Here is a 16,261-nt window from a genome sequence, read left to right as displayed (position 1 = left end):
TCTGATAAAGGACTTGTATCCAGCATATATAAAGAATGCAAAATCCAGTAAAAGATAACAATAATAAATGGGCAAAAGATTTAAATAGACTTTTCACTAAAGAATATATATTGATGGCAAATAAACATGAAAGGATGCTTAACATCATTATTAATTAGAGGAATGCAAATTAAACTACAAGGTAACATTACAAATTATTAGAAGGACTAAAATTAGAAGTGACCATACTAGGGTTAATGAGGATATGGAGTAAGAGCCTATCTCACACACTACTTGTAGGAATGTAAAAGGGAACAACTAGTTTAGAAAACAGTTTGTACATGAAGTGTGCTAGTTCTTTATGATCCCATGGACTGTAGCCCTCCAGGCTCTTCTGTCCATGGAATTCTCCAGGCAAGAATACTGGACTGGGTTGCCATTCCCTCCTCCACGAGATCTTCCTAACCTAGGATTCGAACCTGGGTCTCCTGCAATGCAGGCAGATTCTTTACCACCTGAGCCATCAGGAAAACAGTTTGGCAATCTTTAAAAGTTAAGCATACAAAACATAAACCTATCACATGACCTAGTCATTCTACTTCCAGATATATATCCAAGAGAAATAAGACCATACAGTTCTATAAAAACTCACAGTATAAAAAGCAAAAACCCTCATGGCATATCTATATCATGGGTGACTTACTATTTAGTATAAAAGGAATAAATTACTGATATATACAGTAACATGGATAAATCTCAAAATACTTATGCTGAGTGAAAGCATCCATGCCAAAAAAGGGTACATTATGTACAAAATATATAGTTCTATTTAAATAAAATTCTAGAAAATACAAACTGCTTTATAGTGGTAGGAAGAACTTGAGTGGTTGTCTGGGGATTCAGTTCAGTTCAGTCGCTCAGTCATGTCCGACTGCATGAACTGCAGCACTCCAGGCCTCCCTGTCCATCACCAACTCCCGGAGTTTACTCAAACTCATGTCCATTGAGTTGGTGATGCCATCCAACCATCTCATCCTCTGTCGTCCCCTTCTCCTCCTGCCTTCAATCTTTCCCAGCATTAGGGTCTTTTCCAAGGAGTCATACTGGAGTTTCAGCTTCACATCAGTCTGGGGATTGGGGAGGGGATTATCAAGGGGCATGAAAACATACTGGACCTTGAAGAAAATATTATCTTGATTGTGGTGAAGGTTTCACAGGTATGTTGTTGTTCAGTAGCTAAGCTGTGTCTGACTCTTTGTGAACCCCATGGACTACAGCCTGCAAGGTTCCTCTGTTCATGGAACTTTCCAGGCAAGAGTACTGGAGTGGGTTGCCATCTCCTTCTCCAGGTATATACATATGTCAAAACATGTCAAACTATTACCTTTAACTTATTCCTTAATAAAGCTGTTAAATTTTTTTCTGCGTTTAAATTAATGTTTGTGGATTCTGTTTGTGACTGGGTCCTTTCTGATACCCACTCAATTTTAAGTGGCTCTCTGGTCAGTGTTTTACACTGTCCTGTTTTATATTGCTCTCTTAGCTCTTACTATCTACTTTATTATTTGTTCATCTGTACTCTTCATTTTAACATGTTAAAAAATATTATCCTGAGTTTCCTTCATTCTTATTTTTCTCTTTCCCCTTACAAGTTATAGAATTATCCATTGAGACAGAAAAGTCAATTTCATTCATTCCTTCAGCAAATATTTGTTGAATACTTTTTATTTTTCGAGTCACTGTGTCAAGCACCAAGCACAGGGAAGGGATGAATCAGCTATGACTCTTGCCTGGCAGGGCACCCTTCCAACTACTGCTCTACTTTATTGCCCTTCATTTTACGGTGAAATCTTAGTTCTCTCAAAACCTGGCTCAGATACTTGGTCAGGTTTTTTCGACCAAATGGATTACTGCCTCTTTAGTTCTTCAGGCTTTGGTTTATATTATGTAACAGAATTTGCTGATTTTCTCCATGAATTTATTCTCTCCTTTTACCTTTTAGTGACAGAACCAACCCTCACCTCCCCACTCCTGGCATTAAGTTCTAGTCAGGCATTTGGCCACCCAACTGTATTCTAGCTTTCTCAGAGCTGGGTATGGCCATGTGATTTCAGAACAATGTGATATGAATGGAAGTGCTGTGTGCAACTTTGGGGTCAACTTTAAGATGAAAAGAAACTTGGTTCTTGAATCACTTGCTAGCCCTGAAGTGTTTACACCTCGATGGTCTGCGCAAGAGAAATAATCCCCAATTTCAACTAAACACTGTATTTTTGAGTCCCTGTCTGCTTCTCTCACTCTTTTTAACAGCAGCTTCTTTTGTAGTGAATAAAAGCAGCACTGTTAATAGAAACTTTCCCCTATGGAACTCCTTGTACCAAGTAAGTAGATCTTATTTTCTCAGGATTGGAAGGACATCCACTAAACACCAAGTGACAAATGTCTAACATAACAACATCAAATCAATTTCCTCATTATCTACTGTGTATTATATAAAGGACTAAGAAGTTATACCAGGAGTAATTTATTATTGTAACCCTGTTTTAAAAACTATTTTGTATTTTGTTGAACCTGTTCTTTATCATTTCCTTTTTTCCACTTCATTGTGTTAATTTTGCCTGCTTCTTTTTCTTTTTTTTTTTTTAAAGCTTCTTTACATGAGAAGCATCTTTAGTAATTTCCTAAAATAGTACAAGTATCTGAAGCTATGATTTTCCTTCTAAGTACAGCAATAGACACATCAACATATTTGGAAATCATTAACTTCAAAATCAGTTGTTACTAATTCTCAACAACTGCATTTTGTCAGAGAAGGTAGGCTGTTTGAAAATAGTCATCTGAAACCTTTCTAACTTTCTTCAAGGGTGCTGGCAAAGACCGTATTCTGAAGCTGTTGGGTACAATATTCTCTATAGGTGTATTATATAAAGTAGGTTAACTGGAGAAGGCAATGGCACCCCACTCCAGTACTCTTGCCTGGAAAATCCCATGGACGGAGGAGCCTGGTAGGCTATAGTCCATGGGGTCGCTAAGAGTTGGACACGACTGAGCGACTTCACTTTAACTTTTCCCTTTCATGCACTGGAGAAGGAAATGGCAACCCACTCCAGTATTCTTGCCTGGAGAATCCTAGGGACGGCGGAGCCTGGTGGGCTGCCGTCTATAGGGTCGCACAGAGTTGGACACGACTGAAGCGACTTAGCAGCAGCAGCAGCAGCAGCAGGTTAACTGTGTAGTCCAAATCTATAGTTTCATTAATTTTTCTATATGCTTTTTAAATCATTTATTGAGAAAAATGTATTAAATTCTCCCACTATGATGAACTTATTTACTGATTATAGGTCTACCAATTTTTGCTTCATACATTTTGAGTTTGTGTTACTGGGTACAATCAGGTTTAGGACTGTTAAATCTTCCTGGAAAATTAAATATTTTGTTATTAGGTAGAGACTCTCTTTATCCCTAATCATACATTTTGCCCTAAGAATTAGATTGTACAATATATTTAAGATGTTTCTTAGATAAATAGTACATGATTAAATTTCTCTTTTCAACCCAGTTTGACAATCTTGATCTTTTAAAGTAAAGTATTTGACCTTCTGCATTATTTCAGTATAATCACCAGTATATCTTTATTTTATGTCTACTATCTTATTTTGTACCATTATTTTTAATATCCTATCCAGACTGCATTTCTTTTTCTCTTTTTTCTTGCTTCCTTTTAGGTTCAATTTTTCCTTAATCCATCTTTTTTGTCTAGCAGTTTGGAAGTTATTTTTCCAATCCTTTTATCAGTTTTCTTAAAAATATTAACATGCATATTTATTGTGTTCAAGTCTAAAGTTAATTTGAGTCTTTACCTTCTTCCCAAATAAGAACCAATACAGGTACCATAGAATGCTTTTCCAAGCTTCCTTATCTGCTCCTCAAACTTATATGCTATTGTTACTACGTATTTTAATTTTATTTTTAATATAAGACATTACTGTTATTTTATTCATTCAATGTTTCTTCATATGTACTCATATATTTATCACTTTCCACATTTCTTTCTCTTTGCACTACAGATTTTCCATATGGACTCACCTTTTGCCTAAAGTATGTCCTTTAGAATTTCTTTAATGACGGTAGGTAGGTAGCAAAGTCTCTCAGTTCTGAAGAACATTTTCCCTCAATACACTGAAGATTATATTCTTACATCCTCACTTGTTGCTGTTGAGAAATCAGCTCTTCCTTTTTAAAAGACGTCTTTTCTCTACTGCTGCTTTTAAGGTCTCTCTGTGTTGAATGCTAGGAAGTATTAACTTGATATGTCTAGAACTGGATTTATTTTTATTTATCCCCTATTCATTTTTTAAAAAAAAACTTCTTTACTCTGTGAATTGATCTCTTTCATTAGTTAGAGAGAATTTTCAGCTATCATCTCTTCAACTCTTGCCTTTGACTTTTGATCTCTTCCTAGAATTTGATTAGACATTTAGTAATTTTCTTTCTCTTCTAGGTCTATCACTTGGGGCTGAATTTTACATAATGTTTTCAGATCTATCTTTCAGTTCACTAATGTTCTTTTAAGCTGTGTCTAATTTGCTAAAAAAAAAAAAAAAAAAAAAAACCTCCTTAGTTTTTAATGTCAACTGTTATATATTTTATTTCAAGGAAATTTACCTTGTTTTAAAATTTGTTTGTTCTTAATTTATCATTTCTTGAAATATGTTACATATACTTAACATTCAGTGTCGGAATGAAGTCTTAAGAATTTGTTCCTGAGCCTGATTCTGTTCTCTGTTGTTTCTATCAAGTTTTTGACAGGGTGCCTGGATTCGTGTGTGTCTGTTTGTGTTTTCATTCAGAACTACTCTGTTTTCTTTTGAATTTTAAGAACAGGGGATGAAAGCAGGTTCCTCCTAAAAAGATTTATGCTTTCTTCTATCAGACTTATGCAGGCACTAAGAATCCAGGACTATTCCCAACTAAATTCTTGGCTGGAGGATTTTGAAGCCATCCAAGCATGGTCAATTGGCACTCCAAACTAATGGGAAGACTGCCTTGTGGCTAGACTTCCTAGTAAATGCTCTTGCCCCAAAATACTGTGTGACATGACTCAAGACAGGTAGTTTTCCTCGTAGTCTTCTGATGGGGGATAAGGTGATTCTGTTTATTTCTAATTCTCCCTGCCATTAAGGATGAGATCCTTTGGGCCCCCAACTACATAGGACCGTCTTCTATTAGTCAACCTCTACCTTGGGAAGGGCTTGGATTTTATGTTCTCTCTTGGTAAGACCTCAAAAAACAATGCTTCAGTTCACCCAGTTTAGCAAATGTCATTAGAGTTACAGTTAGACCTGGTGCCCCACTACATCTCTAGCCTCACACCTTTACTTAGTCCCTGGTTTGAGTATTTCTTCTGGGCTTTTTTTTTTTTTAAGCTCATAGGAGCATATGAAGATTTTTTTTTAATAGTATAGCCAACATTTTTAGTTGTTTTTAGCAGTAAGATCAGTTTGAACTCAGTCTGCTATGCTGTTAGAAATGAACATTTTCTACAACATTACAATTTTTGTCACTCATTCAAAAATCACATGTTTTAGTCTTTGAAAAGGCACAACAAGTATAATGATAAAATGCTCTTTAAAGGACTCTAGGTTTGTTGAGAAACAATTATTAGCACTAAAACAAAGGTGAGTTTTAATAAATAACAATTAAAAATGTATAGACTGTACCTACTCAAGATTGGATCAAAATGAAAAACAGTTGTAGAAAGAACACTGGACTGGAAACCAGGGGACCTCAGTTCCAGTCCTGCTACTCCACTGTGTGGTTTTGGGTAAGCCCCTTAACAGGCTGGACTTTGGTTTCCTATGGGTTTCCTGGTGCCTCAGATGGCAAAGAATCTGCCTGCAATGCAGGAGTCCCGGCTTCGATTCCTGGGTCAGGAAGATCCCCTGGAGAAGGGAATGGCTACCCCCTCCAGTATTCTTCTCTGGAGGATTGCATGACAGAGGAGTCAGTGGGCTATACAGTCCATGAGGTGTCAGAGTCAGATACGACTGAGTGACTAACACTTCTCATTCCCTATATATAATGGAGGGGTAGGGCTGGATGTTCCTCTCAGGACCAAACCTCTGTGACTGCACAGAGCTGTGTGATGTCAAGCATACTCAAGATAGAAGTTTCTGATGTCATAGCATTGCTTAAGGCTAGCCTACTTTCACATTTTAAACATACTGCAGCATGTTTTTAAAAAGCTTACAGTCTGGTGTAGCCATTTAAAAAAATCAATATAGACTACTTTTGTATTTTAAACAAATTCTTAATGATTCTTAATATTTTGACATCTTCTTAGTTCTGAAAAGTTCATTATTCTCTTTGTCCTATGTGGTATTTCAAAATTTTTAATCTGGCTATTAACATAATTTATGGATTATCTGGTTTTTGCATGAAAAATTACTATTACTCAAAAGCTGCATCTGAATAATCTGCTAGGAGTTTATGTGAAGAATTTTGAAAACAGAACCATTTAAAACTGTCAGCATATTGCATTAATCATTAAAAAAAATCAACCTAATACCACACAGATTAAATTGTCCCAAGTAAGTTATAATGAAACATATTTACAGGTTTACACTATAAAGTTGTGAAAAGAATATCTTTTTCAAATTTGATTAAGTGCTGCAAGATGTTGAAGAAACTCAGCACTCAAATGAGTTATATGTTTGATGTCATTTTTGGCAAAGCCTCAGAAAATGTCACATAAAAGAAAAACATCTTACTTAAAATAAGGTCTTGACAGCAGTCTGGAATACTTAACAACACTATTCCCAAATGGAATTGCTGGTTATAATCAAACTTTTAATGACGGTGTTAGTTCCCACTTTGAGACAATTTAAATACCCAAACAAAACAAAATAAAAAACAACATGTACAAACACACATGCACAGCTATCACCTATTTTCTAATGTGGACAAATTTGTAATTATTTCAATTCAGGCTCCAAATATCTCATCTGATTATAATGTTTCCTAACAGATTTATCAGTGGCCACTTGGGAAATGACAAGATGGCAAGCTACCAGGCCGTGCCAGTCTTCCTGTTTAACTTATGAGAGACACAGATAATTCCCATCAGCAACACGGATGGAGTCCCTCACATCTTCTAAACCCTAGAACTGAAAATAGTGGGAAATCTTCATCTCTCATTTACATTTATACATTCTTTATCATCTTCTAAAGTCTCCTCTATCAGATATGAGAGAATGAGGAGGAAGAAATGCCCCTAAAAGCAAGTTGTCCATTTAAGAGTTAATGGTCAACTCACTTGCAAAGTTTGAAAAAAATAAAAAAGCATATTACAAAAAAGATTATGATAAAATAAGATTATGGAAAACAATACACATGTGTTTCTGGCATGAAGATTAAAAAGTACAGAAAAATAAATATCACAAAGTTAACCATGGCTCTCTTTGGAAGACGTATTATGAAGTGGTCTTTCTTTTTCTCAGCTATACTTTTCTATATTTCTGCTATCTTTGCAAAGGACATACGTTACTTTTACAATTGGAAGAAATAACATACTTTTTTTTTCCTTTTAAAAAGAGACAGTTATGGCCAAAGGTTAATACTTTCCTGAATCAATTAACAAACCTATATTTAATGGGCTAGGACAGGCATTGATATTAAAAAGGAAGACAAATTGCAGTTACTAAAAAAATAGCTTAAGGTTTTTGTCAAATTTCCCACGTTGGAATTACATCAATCACCAGGCAAAAAGAATGCTTATTAAAAAACTATATTAAGACAGCAAAGGACAGCAAAGAGGTATTCCTAACACACTGGTTTTTAAAAGTAGCAAAAGATGAGAGTTCTAAGTAACTGCTAGGAGGTCTGCAAGATGGCACAGAATTCAAGAAAATAAAATTAAACATGCCCACAATGTATAATTCTTAAAGTAAAGCGCAACAAGATTTGTTCATGGTGGCTAGTGAAAAGTCTGAGATGGACTGTCTAAAAAAGAATAGAGTTCGCTATGGACTCACAAATTAAAGATAATCATCTCTTACTCACTTTATTAAAAGATTAAATTCTTGGTCTAATTGTGAGGGTATGTACATCTTTATACTTGTTATATACTTTTAAAAGTCTTTATTATTTTAAAAAGTATATTTTTGAAAAACATACTGTTAAAAATAAACATGATTTCTGGTACATAAAGGTAGTAAAATGCATTCAATGAGATTTCACTTGACAGACTGTCCTGACTATAGAAGGAAGCTTCCTTTTTCCAGGACTTCTGGGAAATGAAGTATTCCACACAATTAATTATTTCAGATAAAAAAAAATCTTATCTTTAGCTGATTAAAATAATTAAAACACAGTTTTTCAATCAATTTAGTTAGAACCATTGCCCATTCTCTGCCTTATTAAACAGTAATAAACAACATCTAAACTTTTCTTAATGAATCAGGGTTATTAAAATGAGGGTTATTAAATGAACCAGGGTTATTAAAATAATTTGAATATTGACATACTTTCAAATATAATGAAGTGTCATCTACAGTAAATATGTCCATAACATTCCACTACCATCTTCTTGTGTTTCCTTACCTAATGTAAAGTGGTATCAACTCTTACTGCTACCTGAATGGATGTCCCCAGCTGTGTCTTTATCTCTCACTTTAAAAAATTTTATTTTCTTTTTAGTCCAATAAAATAGTAGGCTAGGAAGATCCACAGGGCAGTCCTTCCCTGGGTTTTCTTTTGCTTATTTATGTTCTAGTCCTTGAGCTATACTTTATACACCATCAAATTTTCCCTTTTAAAGAGGACTGTCCCACACTTGTATTATTCTTTAACCTGTTTTGAAACGTAAAATCAGATAAACAATTTGTTAGCGCCATGCTCAAAGTAAGAATCTATAGACTATTACTGATGGCTGGACTGAGAGGCTTTCTATAAGTCAAGGGCAAATATACTTTCACTTTTCTGTGTAAATAACATTAAAAGTTAGCAATACAGTAAGAGTAGACTACGGGAAAAATAGGTCTGATACTTCTAGCCTCCAAGAAAAAAATGATGACTTAAGACTCCCTGAAGAGAGTTAACTGCTGTGGAAAACAGGACCAGTTTGCTCAGAGAGGAATTAATTATAATGGTATCAGGCACAACACAGAGCTAACATTCCCCAATGGTTTCTGTTTCTTATAAAAACCAAGATTAAGCTAGTTTAACATAATATGTTAGAGAGACGAAAAGTAGTAAAAAAAAAAAAAAAAAAACAAAACCATATACTTTCACAACAACCTATCAAGCCTGAAGGGCCCTAGTCTGACTTAATCCAGCATTAAAAAGACAGTTTGAAGAAACTTGAAATGGCCCAGTGCAATTTGAGAGGTACTAAGCACCTCAGGGATGTGTTTCATGAAGAGGCTTTAAAATTCTTTCTTGATTTACAAGCTCAGATTGCTCTTCCTCCTCTAATTTCTGGCACTAGTCATAGAGCAGGTATTGTGTGCCTGGAACTTTGAAAAGAGGATCTGACACCTTATCTCCCTAAAGCTGATTAGAGAATATGTGCAAACATGTATCTCTATGTGACTGTGTTCAGTTTGGTACTGGTTTTGATATGATGAAACTTAAAGAAATCTGGAAAGGACTTAGAGGCATAATTTAACGAAAAGGATTATATAGTTTATTAAAGAACTTGACAGAGCCAACCCAGGAAACCAACTCTATCTCCAATTAACTATCAATCTTACTTGAAATTTATTACCCCCTACAAAAATCCTATGCACAGGCCTGGATGATTTACAGTGGGACTAAAGAGACTCCCGGGCTGTAAACAGACTGTCCTGCAGTACATCTCTTTTGACACTGCTGGTATCTAAAGTAAAACACCACATTCCTTGTTTACTTAAATTGGGATGTTAGAGCCTACTGCAGATTCTGTATTCAACTAAGAAATGTAATTGTTTTGAATTTTAGAATCAAATTTCACATTACTATAAAAATTCTCATTATATGAGTATAATAGTGGCTTTATTCCTTCACATTCTAGTTCTCTAATTTACTGAAGCCTTCTTTTATACATTATCTGAAGCCTTTAAAAACTAAATAGGTGGTAAAATAATGGCAAAAATTATGAGGTTATATTTATGTAGTGCTCTTCTTCATACATAGAGGCATAATTACATCTATTACCTGACCATATCTCTGTGATAGAAGAAACAGCAGAACTTGAGCTTTACTGGGAAGACTGAAGGGAAAAATGGATGTCCCATATTCAATTTTATTACATAGAGAAGCTTTTTTACTACACTAGTGTTAAAAAAGATTTATACATTGACTCAATTATATGTACATGATTTCATACTAGGACAGAGATGTTAAGAGGCTTCTGGTTTACAGATCAATATTCTTTTCTGGGGAACAGCTTTGTTGAGGCCTAACTAGCATACAAATGAGCTGTACATGTTTGAACATGCATAGTTTGATGGGTTTAAACGTGCATATACTCATGGCCACTATCACTACAATCAGGTAATATCAAAGTGGCAATGTATTTAGAATTGCTTAATTGTATGTGGTCCAAAGTATTTATTGATGTAAAAGTAACAATGACTTAATTTATTTTCTGTCATAATGGAACTGAAGGAACTAATAAAGAATAAATACAGTAAAACATTAAAAAAGCAGACCTTACGTTAAGATTATATAAAATCTTATCTTAGATTTTCTATATGGAGAAACAGATGGATCCTGATTTCAAAGTAACTTGCCTCAGGTAATAGAATAGATTTAGAAGCAAAACTGGTTAATATGAAAAAAGTGAAAGTTAAAGTATTAGTCACTCAGTCATGACTGACTCTTCATGACCCCATGGACTGTAGCCTGCCTGCTCCTCTGTCCGTGGAATTCTTCAGGCAAGAATACTGGAGTGGGTTGCCATTCCCTTCTCCAGGGGATCTTCTCAACCGAGGGATCGAACCAGGGTTTCCCCCGTTGCAAGCAGATTCTTTCCCATCTGAACCACCAGGGAAGCCCATGGTTAGAATATAAATTCCTAATTATCTATACAGATCTGGCTAAGGATCTAGCTCAGGAAATTCGACAGAGATTATAAAACCAAAGGAATATTACTCCCTGATCAAAGGTGATTTCCTAAGATGACAGCAGGCCTGAAGAGAGTACCACATCTACTAGAGCACCTGCCTATGTGGGAGATCTCCATTTACACAATGACAAAACTCGGGAAATTAATGCATGCACAGAAGACCACAGAAGATTTCTTGTTCTTATGGGTCTCTTTCCAAGTGCTTTTAATGTGGAAGTAATACATTAAATTCTAAAAAAAAGTGGCAGTAGTCAGCAAGTATTAGACTTGCCAAATTAATTCATAAAATCAGGAACTACTACTCCTGGAAGCTTTACTTAAGATTGCAAATACGTAGTTCACACACACATACCTTTTAAGAAAGAATATAATTATAAACATACAACTGTGAAAACACAGTTAAGGAAAGTTCATTGTGAGATTTAATTTATGTCATATTTATATGCAGCTAGATGGACATGGGTTTGGGTTAACTCCGGGAGTTGGTGATGGACAGGGAGGCCTGTCGTGCTGCAATTCATGGAGTCGCAAAGAGTCGGACACGACTGAGCGACTGAACTGAACTGACTGATATTGATTAGAGGCTTTAATTCTAAAACACCATATTAAAATTCATATTTTCAGTCTGTAAGTTTGGATAGAGAACAAAATAAAGCCATGAATAACTATATTTCTCTTACAAATATAAAATTATTATTTTTATATAGCACTGTAAATTTATTAAAGGGCTTCTCATTACCTAATTTACTTCTTACAAGCAACTTGAAAGATGCACAATGCATTTTATCTCTGGATTTATGATATAAAAACGGCGTCACTAAGGCTTAAAAAACTTCACTGCTAGTAACTGAAAGTGAGTCAATACTTTCCTGTTTATCTTGAAGAAAATATAACATTCCAAACCATTCTTACAACCATTAGTGTTACAGAAAAATGAGCACCTAGTATTAATGCCAAAATTTGTATTAAAAATAGCAAATTCTTCTTAGAGAAGGATTCCAAGTAATAAAAGTAGTAGTAATCAAGAAAACAGCTACCATTAGAACACCACAGTAAATAACTGTTGCCTGTATGCAATATCCATCAATGGATGCTAAAATTAGTGGGAGGAAATTCAAAAAGAAGCAGGATATTTGTGTAGTTGCAAAATATCCGCCGCCCCCCCCCAGTTATAATCTCAAAGGGAAAAGCAACTTAACAGTGTGGCAACTAAGCAGAAACCACATTAACCAAGTGATCACGGTAATATCACCAATAAAAAGACAACAGACATCTTGTTACTTCTGGTAGGAGGTAGGGAGAAGGACACACCACTTATGTGGCAATCTTTCCAACAAAAGTGTAACCTCAGTCTAATCATGAGAAAACAGGAGACAAACTCAAATTGAGACATTCTACAAAATAATCAGGATTCTCCAAAGTGTCAAGGTCATGAAAGACAAGAAAGGATGGGGGAAGTGTTAAAAATGAGAAGAGACTAAGGAGACATGATGACTAAATGCGATGTGGAATTCTGGAAGGAATTATAGAACAGACAAAGGACATTAGTGGGAAAACTGATGAAATTCTAATAAGTTCTGCAGTAATAGTGCTGTGTTAACCTTAATTGCTTAGTTTTGATCCTTGTACTGTGGTTACACAAGACCTTAACATTAAAGGTATATGGAAACTCCTGATTTTTATAACTGCTGTGTAAGCCTAAAATTATTTCAAAATAATGAAAAAAGATATATGGCCCATTCTGAGACAAAAGAAAAACGACAGCAACCAAATGATCACAGTTTTAGAGAAGCTAATTTTAACTGTCTTTTAGATTTAGGGAAAATCCAGGTATTTCTAGATGATACAAGAAAAATTAAATTCAGAAAATTACCAATATAATTCTCTAATTATGGCATAAAAAGAGTTTTAATCTGGTTAACTTTCATATAAACAGACTGAAATAAGCTCCAGAAGAATCTTTTTCATGTTAAGAAACCATTGTTTTAAGACTCAAATCTTTACCTAATTGTATTAAGTAGTTCAAAGGCAGATAAATTAACACAGCACTGTTTACTTCTAATACAAGTCTTAACCATACAGCTCTATTTCAGAAACTTCCTACTGTAGTTCTCTCACTCCTATGAGATCATAAACTACAAAAGCAAGAACCATCCATTGCCAACTTCATAGCACATCATGGACTTTGAGATGGGAGTGTGCTCAGAAAAGAATAAAAAAAATGAAGATCTTCCCAGTTAAAAGGAATTACTTTCATATATTTAAAGTGCTTTTTAATTATAAGAAACAATCTCCTGGGAAAATTATACATAAACTTAAAGAATCCTTATTGTACTCCTTCAAATCTCAATATTGCCAATATATCTTCTTTCTATTCTGGGTTACATTTTACCCATATGCTCTAGTCACATATATAAGTTTATCCTTTTTTTTAAAATTCAGTCTATAACTTGGGTCATTTGGGTGAGTTAACTTTTTAATAATTTGTTTCATTCAAACATATTTTGGCAATTTCAAGTTCTTCATCAAGTACCTGCCTTTACTACAATAGTCATTGGGAACATGGTGCAAATCATCTAAGAACTTTGAGCTTTAGAGAGTTAGGTGGTATTACTTGTGCTACTTAAAATAAATAATAATCATACGGTCAAATGCTGTACCACTGTTTGGTATTGGAATGTGTATTCTTTAAGGTTAGATGTTATACCTTATGCTTTGAGTTATCTTCAGTCACTATTACAGAACCTAGTATCAATTGATAAAAATATTCATGCTTTCCAAAAGCATGAGGATACACAAGATATATGGACAAAGCAAATTTATCAAGCCAAATTTAGTGTACATTATTAAAGATAACAATTAAATTCCTGATCACGTTCACTGAATCTACAATGTATTTTACTATTATAAAAAGAAGACAGATTTGAGGGTTCCAATTGCTATTTTGGAAATTGAACATTACATGTTTCATAGCTGAAATAGTTTAAAGATCTTCAGTGAAATAGCTTTTCTGAAGCTGTTCTAGCTTAATAAAAAAAATCAACAGTACAATAAATATTTAACCTGTATAAAAAGCAGGGTATTATTTTGATAAGCTTTTGACCATTTTTATCAATGTTTTCGATTTTCTGTACTTAAAAATAAGAGCAAAATAAACAAAAAACAGAAATTCGTATTTAATACTATTCAAACAGTGTATGAATAATGTTTACACAAGTGCCAAATGTAGGGCCTAAACACTTTTATTAAATGTTTTAAAGGGTACGCAATGTAAAAAAAAAAAAAAAAAAGAACATTCTATCCTGTGCACGTCTAGATATGTGCTATGACAACATAAGTCTTGCCTGTTTATTAAGGAACAGTAGTTATGATCACATTTGATTGAATTTCCTCAGACAAAAGTCCTAAGTGAAACAATTTTATTGACTAACTAGCTAAAGAAAGTAATAAACAACAATACCACTCAATTCAGAAAGGACAGAGGGAATAAATACCAAGTGAAAATATAAGCTTGATAACTGTGCTTACCTTCACTTCTTTCTTCTGCTTGTTTTGCGGAATTTTCTACTTTCTTCTGTTTTGCTGCTAAGAGTTCCCGCTTTAATTGTCTTGCTTCTTTTCTGAGCTCTTCACTACAAATCAAAAACAATTATGTAGGTTTATAACAGACTGAGAAAGTTGTTTAGCAAAAACACCTAAATCCAGTTGTCATGTATGGTAAGAAAAAATGAATAATGTAATTCATTTGGTTTCTGTGTATGTGTATTTACGGTATGGAAGTGAAATGAAGTGACAGTCACTCAGTTGTGTCTGACTCTGTGCAACCCTATGGACTGTAGCCTTCCAGGCTTCTCTGTCCATGGAATTCTCCAGGCACGAATACTGGAATGGGTTGCCATTCCCTTCTCCAGGTGATCTTCCTGACCCAGAGATTGAACCTGGGTTGCCCTCACTACAGGCAGATTCTTTACCATCTGAACCACAGGGTATAGAAACATATTTAAAAGATATATTAAAAGTTGTGATTTCACAAAAGCAATATAATATGAATTACTACGAAATATAGGGGTGTCCCAAGTGGCACAGTGGTAAAGAAACCTCTTGCTAACACAGGAGACCCAGGAAAGGCAGGTTCGATTCCTAGGTTGGGAAGCTGCCCTGGAGAAGGAATTGGCAACCCACTCCAGGTTCCTGCCTGAAAAATTTCATAAACAGAGGAAGGAGCCTAGTGGGCTCCTCAATGAGGTTGCAAAGAGTTGGGTATGACTGAAGCAACTTAGCACACACACAGGCATGCACTATGAAATATAGCCCTTCGGACGCGACTGAGAGACTTCACTTTCATGCATTGGAGAAGGAAATGGCAACCCACTCCAGTATTCTTGCCTGGGGAATCCCAGGGACGGCGGAGCCTGGTGGGCTGCCGTCTATGGGGTCGCACAGAGTCGGACACGACTGAAGTGACTTAGCAGCAGCAGCAGCAGCAAGTATATCAAACAGTTGATGAGTGATAAATGAACCTTTCTTCTCCCTCTAATTTACTTTCAAATTTAACATTCTAAATTCAGTTTAATAACGCATGGAGATTCCAAATCAAAACAAACTTTTTAATATAAATACTAGTCACTAAACCTGGGCATACATAAAAAATATCTGACTTCAAAACTTATTGAATTACTGAATTGGTACCAATAACTACCATTTATCAAGCAATTATTACATGCTAGGAGCAATGCTAAAATTTTTCTTAAACTCAATTCGTTTCTAACCCTTTTTTTATTACATGCTAGGAGCAATACTAAATTTTTTTTTAAACTCAATTAGTTTTTAAACCTTTTGATACCATTTCCTTCTCCACCTTTTGATACTACAATTTGCCAAATAATTTTCTCTTCTGTGAAACCTTTCGGGCTGAGATATTTTGATAATTAATACAATCATATATCAAAGGCAAATGAAGATGTAAATGCTGGCTTTACTGCAACACTTACATGTTATGTGACTGGTTTCTACAAGACACTTTAGGGCAGGAGATTCAATTTCAAGCCTTGGAAACAATTATTAACTGCTCATGTCGTGAACCTTGTGGGTCATTTGCGAATAGTTAAAACTATGCATTTTATATCTGTGAATGTCAGGCATTCACTCTATTTTCAACACGCTAGAGTGTGCCAC

At 34.9% G+C, this 16,261-nt stretch overlaps 1 protein-coding gene across 2 annotated transcripts in view; it reads right to left on the bottom strand.

Annotated features, from left to right (window-relative positions):
* The window catches only part of CWC27 (CWC27 spliceosome associated cyclophilin), a 256,601-nt gene that overhangs the window by 104,045 nt on the left and 136,295 nt on the right, over positions 1–16,261 (bottom strand). For both annotated transcript variants that reach the window (XM_081518289.1, XM_081518290.1), the window contains one exon: positions 14,615–14,718. In XM_081518289.1, coding sequence (XP_081374415.1) covers positions 14,615–14,718 — 104 coding nt within the window. The remainder of the gene's footprint in view (positions 1–14,614; positions 14,719–16,261) is intronic.

The sequence above is a fragment of the Giraffa tippelskirchi genome, chromosome 8 (genome assembly GCF_054371585.1).
Source record: "Giraffa tippelskirchi isolate mGirTip1 chromosome 8, T2T-mGirTip1v1.2.pri, whole genome shotgun sequence".
In the NCBI taxonomy this organism is placed as follows: Eukaryota; Metazoa; Chordata; class Mammalia; order Artiodactyla; family Giraffidae; genus Giraffa; species Giraffa tippelskirchi.
The sequence above is the reverse complement of the archived record's forward strand: the minus strand, read 5'-3'. Positions and strand labels throughout refer to the sequence as shown.